We start from the raw sequence: 19,382 nt of genomic DNA on the forward strand, positions 1-19,382 counted from the left end.
ATATTATCCATAGAAATAAGTCTGCACATTGGATCATGCTCCGAAGTTTAACTTAAAATGTATTGGTTTCCACCATTTGGACGTGACGTTTCAAGCCTCACCGGCTCTTCATCAGCCGGTGAGGCTTGAAACGTCACGTCCAAATGGTGGAAACCTAGGCGGGTGCAAATATGGTTTGACCCAAAAAAAATTGGAACAAAAGGTTTCTCAATGGTTTATTGTAGTATCAGGTGTACTTAATAACATATCAAAAGTCTACCAAAATCTGATCATTAGAAATGTCAAATTTCCAAGATGGCCGCCACCAGTTCCTTAAAAGACCATTACTCCTTCATTATTTGCCCTACACAAGTAATTATGGTGCCTAACCCCATGTTTTGGTGATCTAGGAATCCAATTAGCATATATACATTATAGTCAAGTGATTATAAGTACAATTAAATATTGAAGCAATTGGTTATAAGCATATTTAACAATGTAATTGGACATTTCTCCCTTTTCTACATGCCATAATGCCCAGGATTGGTGAATTCATCACCTATACATGTAATTCACATTCTGTTGAAGCTTTCAAAATTTCTTTGGATACCAATAAGGAATAAATTCATTATTACTGGGTGGTACTGTGACATTTTGTAAAAAGAACATGGCTGCCAAGTGATAGACTGGGAATATTACACAAATCTTGGAAGAAATTCCTTACCGAGAAATGTCTTCACCAATTTGTTTGTAAATGTGTCTGGTTCCCAAACTGGGGGTCCCCCAAATGATTTTGGGGGGTCCCCAGATGGTTAGCTTAATGTGCAACATTGTTTTCTCACTCAACAGTAAACAAACCAACATGCAGTGTATACAGGGTATCTGCACATTTATAAAGTTACAATTGAATTACTCTTAAGACTATGTTATCTATATATATATTATCTCAAATATTAGGTAAGAAAGAGGCAAACATTGTGAAAATAGCCGATGTACAAGCTCACAACGCTACACTCTGTAGGAAAAAAATGGCCACTTGTGGGCCTAGAGAGGGTGTGCAAGTCAGTACAGAGCTATCACAACATGTAGCTAGTGTCTTCTACTGGGTGTCTAGACAGGGGTGGTAGAGGAGTGTGGCGTGGATAAGGTTCAGATTTGCTTGTCACAGACATCTCCTTATTCCTGTGAGTAGTTGTGTGAGTAGTGCAAAATTAATTTCACATGTCTTTATTTTATGATTGGTACTGCTGGCAATAAGCTTGAACCTTGATCTTTTTTTCTGGATAATTGTAACAGCAAGAAGGTACGTATAGGGGACAGCCCATGACGCCCTGGGCTCCAGTCTCCCCATAGAATCCCAATCTAACCGACCTCCACGCCCATAAGGGGCTGTCTGCTGCTATCCAACAAACAAGCATTGCTTTCGGCATACACCAATTGTTTGTTCTGGAGCTGTTCTGGAGAGGACGCTCTGAGCCATAATGTTAAGTCACTGGGGCCCCTGGGAATATTAATGGTCAGCCACCACCAACTCCAGTGAGCCAGTCCGACATAGACACCCTTATCTGCCTGACACACAGTCATGCACCACCACGTGGAGGTCTTACAACCACCACTATGGGGGGGGGGGGGGAATCGTTTGCATCCCAAATGCTAATTTGCTTTTGGAGGAGCTGAGAACGAGGAGAGCGCAGGCTCTCTAAGCCACTTGGAGTGAGATCTGGCAAAGAAGTTTATCTTTCATGTAACGTTTGCAGAACTGTCTTTGTTGAAATGGCGTATCATTTCTGTTGGAGGTTTTGCACATCGGACATGGGGGAGATCAGAAGCTCAGGGTCTCCTTGGCTCCTAACTTTGCTCTTCTGTGCTCCAAGTGCCCAGGGAGCAACCCAGTAACCCCCATACTCCCCTCTTCCGACCTGAGGGGAACCCTAGGCCCACTAAACTCTAGACCAGACCCACCCCCGCATACTCCCCTCTGTCTAGGCACCCAGTTCTGACAGCTCTACACTAACCTCCATAACCACCCCATCCCTCTCTTTGCACACTCACACTGATTGCCTTCCTAATGTGTTAAAAGGTTCTATAAACATCTATTCAATGTTTTTCAAAATCGTGTGTCTACAAGATGACACTGCGCTTGTCCACGAGAAAAATTAATATTCTCGTTTATGTAGGGGAGGAGTTATGAAGTTCCTGTGGGGTGGGTAAGGGGGGGGGGGGGGGTGCAGAGAGATTGGTTCAAAATGCAAGAAATTGTTTTTGGATGGGATGTATAGTCAAAGATGAATTTAGTTTGGGCGATATTGAAAACAATACTATATTGCAACTGACAATATTCTCTGCCACCACCTTCTGCAAATTGTGACTATTAGTTGTGTTGTGTTTTGAGGATATCTTAAAGCCTTGTTCCAGTAAAAAATAAATATAAGTTGTTGGACATTTATTATATAATTAGTTAAGTTAACTTGAAACGGGTGACCATTTTAGAGGGTATTAAGGGGAGTCTCAAACAAAATATAGGATTTCACAATGATCTAATTGTATCTCTGAAATGTGGACAAGTCCAATGGATTCCCAAGCCCCAAAAACATGGGTTTAGACACAAAAAGTACTTGTCTAGGATAAATAATGAAGGAATTAAGCTATTTTAACGTTTTTTTGCCCATCTTGGACGCCATCTTGAAAATAACACCTTAAAAGTGGTCAGACTTTGGTAGACTTTTAGTATGTTATTCAGGACACCACATACTACCAAAATACTTTTTGGGTAAGGTGCTTTTTTTTCATATATGCACCCGCCTAACCAATACATTGAAAGCCTGGAGATCGAGGCTAAATACATTGTAACTTTGGAGCATGATCCAGTGGGCGGACTTTATTGTTTTTGGATTCTGACCTCTGCCCGGCACCTGGTACTTTACTGAGCGGATGTGCGTGCTGCTTTGTTTGTTTCCATAGCAATAAGTGGCATCAGGTGCCCTTGCAAAGTAGATGAACACAGAAGTAGGTTGTTTATGATATAGTACAGTATCTACACTTTTATATATCTATGATGAATACTGTCAGTATGTGGGTGTGTCAATAGGCATGAGAGGGAGGCAGAGCGGGTGACAGCCTGTGCATGTGTGTGTGTGTGTGTGTGTGTGTGTGTGGGGGGGGTTTGTTTTGGGGGGGTCACAGCGTATGAGTTCAAAAGTCCCATACCCTGTGGGCAGTGGCGGACCTCTCTGTAAGCCGTCTTGTCTCTAGATCAGGTCAATGTCGGTGGTGCCGTCAACAAACATTATGATGGTGTTTGACCTGATTGTGGCCACACAGTCAAGTGTGAACAAGGAGTACAAGAGGGGCTGAGCACACAGCCCTGGGGGGCTCCAGATTTGTGTGGAGTATGTGTAATGCCCATAAAATGGTAAATGGTGCATTTATATAGCACGTTTATCCAAGGCGCTTTACAATGATTCACACATTCATACACCGATGGCGGAGGAAACCATGCAAGGCACCAACCTGCTCATCGGGAGCAATTAGGGGTACAGTGTCTTGCGCAAAGACACTTCGACACTAACTCTGGGGGAGCCGGGGATCGAACTGGGAACCTTCCGGGTTCCCAAGCGGCCGCTCTGCACCGCTACTGCCGCCCCATATGCACCGCTCTGAAGCCATCTTCTCCTGTGGGCAGGATGACCTGAACCCTACGGAAATGTAATCGATAAATTGAGAGATAGGAAATATGGGTTACTGACCTGTTATTGTAATACACAAAATAAAATAAGGGGGGGGGGGGCTCTCTGCTAATCCTTAATGGTTACCCTCTGGTGTCCCTGGAGATATATATATACTCTATATACAGTATATAAAACCTATTGAATACCAACTTAAAATATATTTGAGCATTTGAGCATTGCTGTATTTTAATGAAGTGCACTGATGTAATAATGATTGGCTAAGAATAGCCAATGTGTTCACATTGATTTGCTATATTCTCTCAAGTTACAGTATGTAGCTCAGAAAGACTGCTTGAATGCTTTTGGGGTTGCTCGTAGCATTCTATGAGCACTTCTGATGCCATGCACCTACAATCAAATAATATATAAACTTCTATACACAGAATTTCGCTAAATATTTTTCATAGATCGATTAAATATTATATTTATTGATATGTTATAGAATTTTAGGACATCCAGCAACAAATCAGTGAATGATTTAACATACCAACTAGAATCATAATCATAATTCATTCCTTATCAGTTAGAGACAACTGCTGTAAAATGATTACAATAAATAGGCCTAGTGGTTAAATAAACCCTGATATAGCAAATATTGTGTAAAGATTGTTTTTGCATTTACAAATTGCATTCAATCAGACCTCTGTAAACTCTTCTTTGGGCACCTTAACCAAAAACTGATACCAAAAATAAAATAGCCACTGATAGCACATAAACATAACAAATTACAAATTTCATCTCTGAATAAATTATTTTTAGCGGCGCGAGCGGATATTAGCCCTCTATACCTGGCTTTTGCGTCAACGTTCTGATTGGTCAGACACGTCAACAAAGTGATTGGTCAAGCTTCACGTGACACGTGGCTATAAACACATTATAAACACTTATTGATGACAAAATGTATCAAAGGCGCCGCTACCTTCACACAGGTGTGATTTTTTAAATAATCAACCACAAAATGTGTCTTGGCATTGCCTGTCTCTATCCAATTTGACATTGTAGCCTTTAATAAAGACAGTTTACATAATATATATTCTGAATTTCATCTGAGTTGATGTGCATTCTGACAACTGGCTAACTTGTTAGATATCGCCATCTCCCAAGCGTGTTTGAGGTTTACACACTGAGTGTGTCTGCTGTGTCAACCTAAAACACGCTTGGGAGATAGAGATGAGGAACCACAAACAAGCCCTACTGTCTGCCGCCCCCCTAGGCTACGCTAATGGCGTTTTGCAACAGAGGGTGCATTGGTAAACATAAATATTGCGCATGATGTTGACCGCACAACGAACTCAACTTGCACAAGGCAAGCTTATCATCAAACGGATTATCTACGTAGTCTATTTATCATCGTGTCACGTGTGTAGACTACTAATGCTTTGACTTGTCTACTTGTCGTTGTGAAAGCAAGGTCTGTGGAATGGAATAACAGCTGCAGCGGCTGATGAACAATAGCGACAGCCGTGCGCCAGACTGTAGCAGCAGCTGACAGCACCAGTGGTGTAAAGTAACGGAGTAGGCTACACATGTACTCAAGTACTGTAGCCTACTTAATTACAATTTTGAGATATTTTTTTTTACTTAACTGTAGTTCCAATTTTCAGTACTTTTACTTCTACTCCACTGCATCTCAGAGGCAAATATTGTACGTTTTACTCCACTACAATTATTTGAAAACTTTAGTTACTAGTTAACGTTTGTAGATTTTGATTATTATTACAAAAAGACACATTAACCTCTTCTGCCCTGCATACATTTCGGCCATTTGAAAATAGCAGATCTACAAGCTCACAATGCGTTGCAACGCATTGTGAGCTTGTAGATCTGTTATTTTCAAAAGATTTGCACAATGAGTAGGCTACTTTTACTTTTGGTACTGACAGTACATTTTGATGCCAGTACTTTTGTTATTTTACTCAAGTAAATGTTGATTACCGGACTGTTACTTGTAACGGAGTATATCTACATTGCAGTATTGATACTTTTACTTAAGTAAAACATTTGAGTACTTTTTCCACCACTACCAGTGAGTCGCGTGCCGTGCAGCCTTGCACCTTCTACACTCTGTGGTTGTCATTTGGAAACTGTGGCGCAACGGGCGCACACACACACAGCGCCCGTTTTATTTAAGAAATATTGCTTACTTATACGTCACTGACTTCGTTTCCGAGCAGGTATGTGGACGACTATGTAGTTTAACATGCAGACTCGTGTTTTATTTCAAATAGCAATTCTCTAACGTCCACAACAAGGCTGCTGATACTATAGGCTAGATGTTGTCAGTTGACGGATGGATCTATCCTACTACATACTGGAGACAGATCTGGACATTAAGGAAAACAAACGCCTATCTATTTTGCTCTATGTTTTTGCTGTGGAAATACTAGTAGCATTCTGCCTCTCCGTGGGTTTCATTCAAATCCCTGCTTGTGGTGTTAACAGAATTTGCATTGGGCATTTTTGAAAGGCGTCGAAGATCACATGCTCTCTTTTGACATTTCGTGGGGTTCTTTTTCGGAAGGATTTTGCTCGGTTTTGCCTATATTCCATTTAGGCCTATTTTCTTTTTTTTATTTGATCATTTTATTTTACTGGTCTGAGTATTTTTTTTTGGAGTGAGTAGGGCTATTATTATCCAGGAGTATTCTCCTTTCAGCTCCACATTGGCGCAAAGCTGCAGCCTATTAAATTAATCCAGCGGCACCACGTTATTTGCCAACTTGATTTTGAAACTCATTATTCTGATAAGTGTTCAGTTTAGGCTATATACTGAACAAATATCAAACCCACTACAAAACAAATATTTTTTTAATTCAGTGATAAATAACTGGTGCATTTCAGGTCGTGCCTTTTGGTTACATTTTTTGTTTTTTTTGTTCTTAAATGCATCTCAAATGTGATAATAGCCCAAAACCTTTATCATATGGTAAAATAATGTTCAATAATTACCTTTTTAGACAGAAGAATCTTCTATTTTTCCCTCTAGAGCTTTTGGAGAGCTCTCTGCAGCTGTGGATACACCTGTGCACTTTTGGAGAGGTGTATTTGGAAACGTAGATTTCCATTGGTTTTCTTGGGTCCTATCTAAAAGAAAACGTTTTCTTTCTAATTTTCTTTGTGAAATCCATTCTGAAAGGGTCTCTTTTAATAATTTCCCCACAAAATGGTGCCTTTTGGTCCACCCAAAGATGCTCCAGGGCTTGGCAAATGCACAAGATGCAGTGGAAAGTCTCTGAATACGCAGCAGTGTACTGACTGACAATTGCTTCTTAGTATGGACTGTATGACTACTGGATGGACCAGAATAAGTTGAAATCTTAGGGGGAGGTCAGAATGTATTTGAGGAGTGGGCTTCACTATCTGAGCCCATTGAAAACCTTTTAAAAGGGCATTTTTGAGCATGTGTGACTATGTGCTAAATTGGGCCCTTTCTGGACATTTTGGGCCCTTGGAAGTGTATGGCAATGGTTTAGTCAAATTTGAACACCCCTACACATTCAACCTACATGGACGTTTCCTTTTTTGCAGGGATTGCTGGGAAGAAGAAGAGGCATTCGTGTTTGGGACATTGGAGAGGGAGGTGTATTAGAGAGAGATACTTAAAAGGTAAGGAATCCTATCTTTTCCCATGGCCAATGGTGCCCAATGTTGGACAAAAGGCAAATGGTCAATGTATACTCCAAATTTAGCCGACAAAAGAGAGGTTTTCAGGTGTATTTAAGTTTCTGTACAGTGTAATACATAAGGGTGGGACAGAGCATTATGGTGTGCATTAACAAGGAAATATGGAAAGACGGCTAGGGGGAGCCATTGCTAGCATGGGAAAGGCAGCCTTCTGCCTCTTGGCTGTTGGGAGAGGGCCTGTTGACTTGATTTGAGTACTCAAACACATCAAACCCTACGGAAGAACGTCTGTTGTTGAGTTTAGTCTACTTTAGGTTATATATTGTTTGAACTTTATTTGGCTCAAGGTTGTTCTTCAAGTGTCTCAACTGCCAGAAGTCAGTACTGCAAAATAAAGAGAGAACTGTCATGGTACAAGCCTGGGTGGCAGGGAAAAACATTCAAATAAGCCATGAACATGCAAATCATACTTTTAGATTATTATTTTTTAAATGTAAGATTGTATCTGGATTTCGATTAGCTTAGCATATGATCATAGAGAGAAAATAATTCAAGATGGCCTCTCCACTGAACTGGGGACTGGTGAAAACAACTGGCTACTTCCTGATTAGTGAACTACAGCAACTCTGTTTACAAACAATTCCTATTTGAGTAAGATAATTGCATATATAACAACATTTAACTTTGGTTTGATCTAATTTTGGTAGATATAATTGTAGTACAATATGAATCAAACCAGGATTTATGGATTTAGATTTAGAAGTGCTGTTGTATCCATTTTACTTTAAGGCCCAGACTTGAACACACCAGTAATTGGTTGTCCCAAAGAGAAAGGTGGTGTAAAAGTTGCCTTTTACACCACTGTTCACACATTCTGCTTATTTAAACAACTTTTTCTCCAATTTGTGCTACATCAGTACCAAATCTTGGCTAATTTGCAAAAAGATTATCTTGGTGCTAAATATATACCTGACAATTTTGAAGTTTCAGACAGGCCCTACAGGCAAAAAAACAAAAACAAACGATTAACCCTTTCATTACCTACATTTAAACAGCTGGGTTCTGGTACTTGGTTGAGGAATCCATGGGATGCATGTTCATTCATGTGGAACACCATCTGTGAAGACATTAACAAAAAAAGATATGTCACAAAAACAAAATCTCTTAACCTCATGACATTAAAATACTTTGATTACAAATTAAAAAACACATTTAGTAGCGGCCATGTAAAAATAAATAGTAAACCACTCTGATAGTAGAAAGCAGAAGAGGGCAATAGAAAAGCAATATTTAACCTTAAGCAAAGTCTCTTAAATACAAATCTCATGAGTCATGAGTATGGGTTCAGGCCTTACATCATTTCGCAAGTGCCTTGTTCTTCCACGACCACCACCAATAAATCTGTCAATAAAAATCTGTTCATACTACCACTGATAACTTATTAAGCACATCAACTAATATTAACTTGAAGATAAAGGGTTAAATCCTTAAGGACCATCCTTGCTTCTCAGTCCATTCTACTGGTGCTGAAACATAAGAGGCAGGTGGGGTTGTGGGGCATTGTAAGTGTAATCACTGCCCCCTCTGGTGGACATGCATATTAAGCAACATCAGCCCACTGAAGTCAAAGCAGGGTGTTCCTTGCGTTACTGGGCTTTGCTTCTGCTCCCTGCTTGAACTTTTGCAACCTATGTGTGTCATTCACTGCCTGAGCCCACAGTCAAGGCTCACATGTGTTCAACCATGTTGTAATCTCAGTGTGGTAGGTGTTTGTGATAGCTGCGATAAAGCATGGCACTGCTCTGTATGCTATAATTGTAAGTCAAAGTCAGTGAGGTGTAATGAATGAGCATGTTCTCAGACCTGACTCCTCTCTGCACTACTAACACTCCTGTGGCCGGCTAAATATAGCCCTGCAGCCACCAGACACATAGCTGACCCGCATAAAACCAGTACATTTACTGTCGAGACAACTGAGTGCAGTGGCCTGTTTTTGTAAACATTAGGCTAAATGGTTAAATCCCTACTGACTAACCCTACTGACTATTTCACTCTCTTTAAGAACAATTTTACACTTAAAGAGTTGAATTAACACTCAGCATTTGAGTGCGTAGGGGCTGCTGTAGTCGTGTGCTATCTGTGTGCTGCTAGAATTACTACTCATTCAACATGCCATTGCTAGCCTACTGATGCTACCATCGCTGTTCGGGAGCTATCTGTTCCCTCCATAGAAACTCATTGAAAACTGCCTGGTGCTGAAGTATTCCAGTGCTCCGTGGACAGCTGCTATGTTAACAAAAATAACTTAACTCCTTCATTGCCGAAGTCTGCATCCAGTCAGGAACAACAGTTAGTTGACTTCCTGCTTCAGAGATGCCTTCATAATGGTTAACATTTAAATTGTATTCCTTTTGTTATTATGCATTTGACGTGGCCACAGCATTTGGTGATAGTATAAGGCAAATTAAAAAACATTGGTCTTGATGTGAAATAATTGTTCTCTCTCTTATTATGTATTTTGTGTTTTAGGCATCATCTTTCCCAAGACTAAACCCTTCCTCATCCAAAGGACAAGACCTCTTTGTGAGCTTCAAAAGAATTTAAATGTAAGGCATTACAACAGGAAAAGATTACTCTGTCTCTCTTCCCTGAGTTTCACCTAAAATAAAGCTAATGTCCATCTCAGTATAGCACATTTAAGTAGAGTAGACTGTCATTGTCCATTTGAAATTAGGGTGTCTTGGTAGAATGACAACCACGTACTTGAAATTTCCCTGAATCGATTCCCGGCTGCCAGAGACCGACAGTATATGTTGCATTTAATCTCTTCTCTCTGTCATTGCCATCCTGTGTGTCTCCATTGTACCATCCAAGTAAATCAGTAAAACTTCCATAAAATAATTGCATACATAAAGGAGGCATTGAATTATGCCAATTACAAATTTACAGAGGCTTCTCAATTGATTGGTTTTTGGGGGATTCAATATTAATCAACAAAAACAGGGGAGGGGGGTGGTCGTGGCAAGGACTTCCACACAGCTTCCCAATAAAGGCATTCTGACTTGCAAATAAACCTGCTTGCGTAGAAATAAAACTAAAATGTACTACAGTATAAAGAAATCCCCCCATAAAAAAAGAAATGTGGCTATTTCTTGGGTTGGTCTTGTCATAATGATTCTATGCAGCTGCTGTGAAACAGCTGTTCATGAGACACACTGCAGGCCCTCCCCATATAAGGCATCCATAGACAAACGTTTGCCATGTAGCAGAATACATTCTGATCGAGAGAAAGCAGCACCTAAAGACTTAAGACCACCTTTATGTGAAAATGTCCAACATAAAAAAGAATCCAAATTTAAATCTTAAAAAATAGCTGATCATCAGCTATTTTCACTGTTTGACATATGATGAAGTATGGTTCAAATTGTGGTTGTTGCAGAGGCAACTGCATCTGACATAACACGAAACCGAAATTACGTAGACGCGACGTCATCAAGTGACGTGTCAGAGGACATGACGGTGGTTAAAATTGTGATCTCACAAAAGGAATGCACCACTGATGAATGAGTGGTGAACGGTAACTGATTAGTATGCACATCATTCTGTTCATGTCTCTGTGTCTTATAGAGGTTCATATTGACATCGCAGCATAGGTGACCTCGCCATCATGTCAGAAGAGATTGAGGATGATAAGGCCAAGCTGAAGCAGGGCCTGATAAAGGTACTGGAATGTGTAGCCACTATCTCCTCGGCAGCAGCCGTGGTGAACCCTATTTTCGGCGTGGCTGGCTCCCTTATCCGGGTGGTGTTGCACCACGTGGATGATGAAGACATCCGCACTCTGAAGCGCGAATTTGGCAGTGTCAACCGTGCCCTCGACGACCTGTCCCGGCAGAACCACAATGCCCTGTTGCAGATCAAGAAGGAAACAGTTGATGGCCAGTACTCCAAGGTGGAGGATAACCTGCGGAACCAGTTCCGTAAGTTCATGGAGATGGTGGAGGCGCGGCCCGAGCTCCGGGAGCGCAAGAAAGACGACTTTGAGGCGAGCTACAGCAACGACCTCGGCGACCAGAACTTGCACACCCTTTACGAGGGCGTGGTAGGCAAGCGTAAAATCTTCAGCCGACCCATCCTGGAAGTGTACCTGAAGCACTCGCAGGGTGACCGCTGCACCATGGAGCGCCTCTGCACCCGCCTCACTTACCTCTTCTGCATCGGCCTCATCGCCCTCATGGGCTACGCCGCCATCATTGGAGATGACGAAGAGGGCCTGAGCGAGGAGTGGGCCGAGAAGATGGAGCATGTGCAGGAGAAGATGCAGGAGGCTCTGCAGAGGTGCAAGTGAGGAAGAGGAGGCATTATCTCACTTCTGCTACCTGTCCTTGATATTTAGGACTTTGTCCACATTCCCATCTATCCTGCAGATTCCTTCTGCTATATCCTGCCATCTTCTGCCCTCACTGAGTACTGGGTATGCATCCACACTCACTAGAAGAAAACTAGTGTGAATGAGCATATTAATCATAGAGGTGAATGCTATTTCATATGTATATGTATAGTTTATGAAGTTTTCTTATTCAATTATAATCAACAGTCATTTATCTCCATATTGAATTCTTAGATGACACAGGATACAGTACATGAGATGTTTGTGCTTACACAAAACTCATTAAACACTAACATAGGACAATTGACCAGGGCATATACTGTACGTATTTGGTTTGGCTAGCTAGATATTGCGAATACATTATTTTACTGGTTCATATCCACATATCTACGCTTCAATACCTATGATAACTTGGTGAAGAAATGATTCACTAAAGAAACAAATGCACTTTAAAAAAAGTTGTCACATTGCTTTCAAGTAATTCAATGTAATTTGTATTGACAATTATTCAGTGAAATGGTCCTCACCAAAGGATTTAACAAGAGGCCGTTTGTCAAATGCATGTACAACCACTAGAGGGCAGCAGTACAGTAGGAACAGAGAATTTTGGGTTTGGCTTTATGGGCAAATCAATCTAATAAAATGCTGTGACCAAAAGAAAAAAGGAATTTAAAATCATCATCCCAAAGTTTTCAAAGTTATGAATGTAACTTTAGTGAGCTTCTTAATGTTCACTGTGCTATGCATATACAGAGTTTGATATTTTGTATAATTTTGCTTTTATTTACAGGTCAGAATATCTAACTGTCATTGAACACTAAAAAAAACATTTTACATTATTTTAGTGTTTCTGATTTCCCTTTGTGTATTGACACTACATATAGCTGATTACAACACTAATACATACTAGACATATGGCAGCCACAACAAACACTTATATATCATAAAGATACATATGGACAATAGCTAGTTGAACATGTCTTGTAAAACAATAGGTCAAAGTATACATTTGCTTTGAATGTGCTTCCATTGTTGTTCTTTTTATCTATCCACAGTGGTAACCGTTGCCCCATATAAAGATTTCAATTGTAACAGAACACTGTAGTTTAACACTAATGATGTATGAGGTGTGGTTTATTTGATTTGATCAGTTTTAATCAGAGGAATTTACCATTTGACTGTTATTTCTATTTGTTATTTTGTCGTTAGGATAAATATAACATCAGTTTCCGTATTTCATAATCGTCCCATGCACTTGCTTGTCAGTCAGACCAACAGTGCCTAAATACATCTGCCTAGATTTTGATGTAATTTAAGGATTTTTGTCTTGCTGCGGAACTTGATAAGAAATTGAGCTTTCCACTTTTTAGGTTTTACTGTTAATCCCTCATCAGTGAGAGGTTGACATTTTTTTATTTTTTTTTACAAGTACAGTTTGACAACTTTACTTTGTGATCCATTAATGCTGTCATGATACACAACTATACTCTGATATCTATACTGTATGTTACATGGCATTGCTTTATAATGTGACAACTGCTAAGTATAATTATTATGTAAATGCTGGGGGGAGGGTATGGAGCTCTTTGGAATGTTAAGTTTGTGAATATATTTTGCCAATTTTGTAATGGATCTATGTTGCCTGGTTGTATACTATGCAGAACGATATAGATAAATAAATATAGCCTAGGGAAATGTTTGAAGTTGGAGTCATTCATTTGTATGCAAAAAAAAAGCATCAGTTTGCATCATGCAAATAAAGAGCAAACATTTAGATCTCAGTCTAAATGAAAGCATTAAACAAAAGTGTATTAGCAGACTTAATTGGCAAATAGTAAATCGATTGAAAGGGGACACTATTATTATCTAGTGGCAGCATACATTCTGTAGATTTACTCCTCCTTTTAAGCAAGATGAGGAACCCGAAACAGAAAGAGGTTCAAAAGAAAAGGATGTAATTTGCATGCAGGGAAGGAATTTGCATTTACCTACATCCATACAAAAAGAGATAAATAAGCAATGATGCAGTTCAACAACGCGTCCACAAGGTGGAACTATTACCTCACTATTGTGAACAACTCTCCTTGCGCACTGAATTTATCAACTTGGAACACAATCTACTAGTAACCAGGCTGATCAGCCCAGTAGCCTACCAGACCAGACAAACATCATCTCCTGCCAAAACCAGTGATTAATCTGTGGTGTAGCCTTTTCAGGCCGCGACCCCCCTGATAAGCACTTGGAATATAGTTGAGGCATTCAATTTAGTTTGACTAGGTTCCACAGATAAATATTGTGAAAATAGCCGATCTACAAGCTCACAATGTGTATATTATTTGATAATTTGGCCAGTTGTTATAGTATGCTATGGTTTGTTGATTACTTTTGATGTAGAAATATATATATTTATTTTTTTAGGTATTAAAAAGGTCTTAAAAGTCCTTAAATTGTCACTTCACTGTCATCTGGGAACCCCTCCAAAATCATGTGGGGACCGTAGGGCTATTCCCATCCATAATCAAAGCAAAATCCCCTTTCGATTATTGAGAAGGGGTTATGGAAGGTATTTGGTATGCTATTTATTGACCCAAGTAGGCAATTTTAATGGGCTAGTTCAGCAAAACGAACTGCGTTTTAAAAAGCATTTCACTTACAAATGGCACTGGCTGGCTGGCCTACATAAAAGGTTGCAGTGCCTGCCTAACCTGCATTATGGGTTGACGACCGCTATGAGGTCGACCTACACGTAGTGGTGGAAAAAGTACTCACATGTTTTACTTAAGTAAAAGTACCAATACTGCAATGTAGAAATACCCTGTTACAAGTAAAAGTCCAGAATTCAACATTTACTTGAATTAAAGTACAAACGTATCAAAATGTACTTAAAGTAGGTCTACCAAAAGTAGAAAGTACTCATTATGCATAATGTTGCCCCATTTGGCCATTTCACACGTTTTTAGCTGTATAAAATGTATAAATATCTTTTGAAAATAGCAGATCTACAACCTCACAACGCTTGCATCTTGAGGCATTGTGAGCTTGTAGATGGTTAATGTATGTTTTGTAATAATAATCAAAATCTACAAAGTAACTAGTAGTAGTGACTAAAGTTTTCAAATAATTGTAGTGGAGTAAAAGCACAATATTTGCCTTTGAGGTGTAGGCCTGGTGGAGTAGAAGTAAAAGTAGGCTACTGAAAATTGGAAATACTCCAGTAGAGTAAAAAATACCTCAAAATTGCACTTAAGTACAGTACTTGAGTAAATGTACTTAATTACTTTCCACCACTGCCTAGTGCCTACACGACCAGTAGGCTGCATGCGCATAGCCCGTGATGTGATGCCATAATCTACCTGTGATGGAACTCAAAATGGGCAAAGGGTCCAGATAGTAGCTAGACCTAAAATACAACGAAATGTTCACGAGTCGAATTCGCATCTATAATAATGCAAAGCAAGTAACCCATTGTAAATCATTTCTTCTTTTAGATTTTTAGATGAGGTTGGTTCTGCTTGGACGCTCACAGGGCGCGTCGTGTGCGCACAGAGACGGGGGGGGGGGGGGGGGGGCTTAGATCGATAGTTATGAGCCGTTTAGATAAAAAAATATATTAAAAAACATGGCCTTGGCATAGCCTTGGCTAGAGCCATATTTCCTATTATGACTGAAGAATAATAAAATGATAAAATAATAAAAAAGTGTTTTCTTTTCTTATGGGTTAAACATACATATAGCCCTACATTTAAATAAAACAGGTGTTCGTAGAAAATGTCATCATATTACGCACGATTGTAGGCTATGGCAGTAATTGTATACTACTTGTAAATTGACATATATAGCTTATCAAGCAATCGATTCCAATGCTGGAAAATGTCATTACAGTATAGTTTTCTGTTTCTTACCTCAAATTTGTTGAATAATCCAAAAGCTAGACATCAAATTCCATTTTTATGACTTGCGTTAAGTGCGCAATACCACAAAAATAAACCAATAAAAAAGTATTTATGGCAACAAAAATATCACTGGGGAAGGAAAAGAATCACCCATTTGTGACAGACGGACAGAAGCAGAACATGGCAGAACATTATAGTGCGCTCTTTTTCTTCTTTACATTCTCTCTCTCTCTCTCTCTCTCTCTCTCTCTCTCTCTCTCTCTCTCTCTCTCTCTCTCTCCTTTGCACATACTCACATATTGCAGATATAGGGTGTGCAATCTGTGCATCTTCCTCAGTGGATCTGCTTTTTGAACCCCTCCTCTCAGTGGATCTGCTTTTTGGACCCCTCCTCGGCGAAAAGGAGAACCGTGGGAATTGTCCCTAAACTTGGGGGTGAAACTTGACTGCAGCTGTTGTTGGAGCTGATCTGGCGTGAAGGACAAATTCGACCCATTTCGTTCAGGAACAGAAATCAGAGGAACGGACTTCTCATCCACCAAGAGAGGTAAAACAAAAAACAAAAAAAATAATAGTGAGGTGTGTCTGTTTCTCCCCCAGGATACTCGTGCGTAAAATTCCACTGCGGCTTTCTTTCTTTTAGGTGCGCATGCATTTGACACGGGATATTTTGGATTTTTTCCTTCACAAATGTACAAAGCTGTTTTTGCTCATTGTAGTCCTAACTTGAATGGATTAGTTAATTTGGGTGCAATTGAGCCATTGATTGTGTTCATTAAAATAATGGAAATTTGTCATATATTTACAATATGATTTGTAAAGAAATGTGATGTCCATGTCATGTCATCATATCGCCATGACGCAGCGTCTGCAGGCGTCCATCTCTGTCTTCTTAATTGTGGTACCATGTTGATGCAAACGTCTGGTCAGGGAGGACACAGTGATTTATGACAGGTTGCAGGCAAGGATGAAAGGAGATTTTTAAAGATGGTTTGGCCTTGGTCTGCTCTGCAGTGAAGTCATAGACAGACACAAGGGCAATTCATGTCACATGATGTGTCATGGTCATATACTGAATATTTATACATAATAACAGTCATCTATCAATCAATCATGATATGCTTGACTGAAACCCTGCTGGTATTGTATTTGCCCCCCCCCCCCCTGTTATTACAGAGAAGAATACCACCACACTTATGTGAACTATTAATACAATATTATTTGACCTTCATAATCCCCTTTCAGACCATGACAAGTCAGTTGGAAGAGGTCGTGGCCCAGAAGAAGAAAGCCATTGAAGCAGTGATGGAGATGTTCGAGAGGGGATCTGAGGTGCTAGCCAGCGCTGTGGGGGAGTTCTTCCCCATATGCGAGGCCGCAGCACCTGTCTTAAGACTGGCCATGGACAATGTTCAGAGCAAAGAGGTCTTCTACGTCAAGGAGCAGTTCCTGACTGTGCGGAACAGCCTCGATGTGCTCTCCAACCAGCTGGATGACATTGACTGCGAGATCAAGAAAGGGCGATTGGATTCCCAGTACTTTTCTGTGGAAGAGAACATCAGGAACCAGTTCAGGAAGTACATGGACATCCTGGAGGCCAGACATGAGTTCAGACATGTTAAGATCAGGCTTTTTAAGGAACACTTCGCCAACACAGGAGGAGAGAAGAATCTCTATGTGTTGTATGATGCTCTGATGGGAAACAACACCTTTGGGGAGTCTGTATTGGAGGTGGTGGAAAGGTAAAATTAGACTATGCAACTATTGCTACCTTGTGTGTTAACTTTTGTTGTCAATACTAATATCATCTACAGCAATTGCATTGGCTCAGAACATCCTTTATGTTGGTTGCTTGTAATGATGACAACATGGATGTATTCTTATTGTCCCTGGACCCTGAATACAATGCAAAAGTATCAGTTAAATGCCTAAAATATGAATGCAGTCTAAAACGATTCCAACCATGTTGCAGGTATGTTGCAAAAAACAGGCGCCTGCTGGAAGACTTCTGTGTTCAGATGAAGGAACTGTTCTGCCTGGGTTTGATTGCTCTGTTGGGTCACTGTGCCCTGCCCGACTGTCCTGATGATGAACAGGACAAAATCAGAGACTGGAACAGCAAAATTGAAGAAGTAGAGTCCAAAATGAAGGCAACCATCGAGGCCTGCGTAGCAGCCTTCCCAGTGCAAGCCGAACTGGATGCCCAACGTTTCCTCCAACAGAAAGAAGACCCAAATCTTCAAGATAATGCCCAGGAACTTCTCAAATTTCTGACAGGCAAGTATGACTGGGTCAGCTGGTCGGTACGAGTGATTAACGACTCCGGAAGCACCTACCGGAATTGGCGAGCTGGGGAGCATTTCCATCATGTAGCTGGTCAGAACAAGTTTGAGGTACTCCAGGTTAACAATACTAACCTGGTGGTGTCCTACAGCACTAGTCCACAGCCGGTGCCTCGTGACTGCATTCAGCAGGTAATGGAGGGCCTGTCAAAGAAAGGTTCCCAGGCGATAGTGGAGGTGTTGGAGAAGCAGTTCTGTGGGTTTGTCATTCACGCCATTAGTCGCCACAAAGAAAGTGTGGCAGCATGGAGCTTTCCAGAAGACTGCCACTACTGGGAAAGACACAAGAATGTAGCAGTGTGTGTGCATTCTGAGTGAAAATGACAAATATTAATACTATAACACCATGTGGGAACAATAAATAATATATTGTGTTATAAAAAATACCATGATAATACCAAAATGCTTGCTTAACTATGCTTAATTGTTGAAGTAGAACAGACTTGCTATCCAAGTCCATGAAAAGTATTGATAAGAAATAGTATTTATTGTAGCTAATAACATAACTTTAAATGGTTCCTTATCTTCTCACTGAGAATTGAATTTTATAAACAGGCTCTCAAATTTATGATCAACATCATTTGATGATTTACTTACTGCTTGTAATTATGAACAAAAACATCAATATTTCAATGTTATAAATGTATGTTGTGTTAGCTGTTGAATTATTTACACACTAGCGCTGTAAAGACTACCATCTATTCATCTTTATAATATTGAAGAGTTACCACCTCACTCAAAACCACTTTTTTCCCACAGTATATTTCACTCTAGCCTATAATGTATAAAATTATAATAGTGCATGCTTTTACTGCGCACAGAGACGCACCCCCCAAGCTCTTAAGAGAAATAACCCTGCAGCCATACCGCTCCAACAAGATGGTTTTGCTGATACTGCATCTGCTGCTGAGCTGTAGTCCCATTTTGTCTCTGCAAGACAGGCTGGCCTACATAACACTGAAAGGGAGCATGGGGGTTACTTTTTCAACCGTGAAAACAAGAGGCGAGGAGTTGGCACTCAGATCTCTGCAATGTGCCTTGTGTTCCAACTACTCTCAACCATTTACTGTTGAATCTAAACCAGGCATGTTGCAACAATTAAACCCTAGCACTGCCAGCACAGTGCCTTTGATTATATATATATTTTTTCTTTCATACGTACAGTATGCACCTGTCTCATAGTTCCTACAAAATGAGTCATGTTTAAAAAATAAAAACTTTACAATTGTCCTGTGTAACTGTTTTCCTTTAAAGCAATTAATAACTATACATGAACGATTAACAGACATATATAGCAGTGTAATCTAATATCTGTCTCTTCTTTCCCCTATAAAGATGATTTACAAACCACTGTTGGTGTGTGGCCATTGAGGCAAGCCAACACACCCTGAGAAACAGGGGCCTCGACTAATTTAATTGATATTTG

The 19,382-nt window shown here is 40.1% G+C and overlaps 2 protein-coding genes and 1 long non-coding RNA gene across 4 annotated transcripts; 2 read left to right on the forward strand and 1 right to left on the reverse strand.

Moving 5' to 3' along the window:
* Window positions 1-169: 169 nt before the first annotated feature.
* On the reverse strand, window positions 170-16,098 carry LOC311042685. Of its 2 annotated transcripts, none has more exons than XR_014600534.1 (4): window positions 15,911-16,098; window positions 8,377-8,448; window positions 6,657-7,715; window positions 170-3,674 (listed from the first exon to the last, which is right to left on the reverse strand). It is a non-coding gene; the product is annotated as an uncharacterized lncRNA (long non-coding RNA). The 2 variants fall into 2 exon arrangements; XR_014600535.1 differs by lacking the exon at window positions 15,911-16,098 and adding an exon at window positions 15,624-15,888.
* On the forward strand, window positions 7,256-13,416 carry rpz (rapunzel). Its single transcript, XM_084053579.1, has 3 exons — window positions 7,256-7,313; window positions 9,861-9,937; window positions 10,959-13,416. Exon 3 carries the CDS (start codon window positions 10,999-11,001, stop codon window positions 11,677-11,679), a length of 681 nt encoding a protein of 226 aa, XP_083909705.1. The 5' UTR covers window positions 7,256-7,313; window positions 9,861-9,937; window positions 10,959-10,998; the 3' UTR covers window positions 11,680-13,416.
* On the forward strand, window positions 16,026-19,017 carry LOC311042683 (protein rapunzel-like). Its single transcript, XM_084053578.1, has 3 exons — window positions 16,026-16,161; window positions 16,860-17,356; window positions 17,587-19,017. Exons 2-3 carry the CDS (start codon window positions 16,863-16,865, stop codon window positions 18,272-18,274), a joined length of 1,182 nt encoding a protein of 393 aa, XP_083909704.1. The 5' UTR covers window positions 16,026-16,161; window positions 16,860-16,862; the 3' UTR covers window positions 18,275-19,017.
* The last annotated feature ends 365 nt before the right edge of the window (window positions 19,018-19,382 follow it).

The sequence above is a fragment of the Gymnoscopelus microlampas genome, assembly GCF_963454915.1.
Source record: "Gymnoscopelus microlampas genome assembly, chromosome: 3".
Taxonomy (NCBI): Eukaryota; Metazoa; Chordata; class Actinopteri; order Myctophiformes; family Myctophidae; genus Gymnoscopelus; species Gymnoscopelus microlampas.

Excerpts from the sequence above, each read along its gene's own strand:
- rpz (XM_084053579.1), top strand. The coding sequence starts at position 10,999 with ATGTCAGAAGAGATTGAGGATGATAAGGCCAAGCTGAAGCAGGGCCTG.
- LOC311042683 (XM_084053578.1), top strand. The coding sequence starts at position 16,863 with ATGACAAGTCAGTTGGAAGAGGTCGTGGCCCAGAAGAAGAAAGCCATT. Across the intron at positions 17,357-17,586 it reads GTATTGGAGGTGGTGGAAAG|GTATGTTGCAAAAAACAGGC; the intron begins GTAAAATTAGAC and ends ACCATGTTGCAG.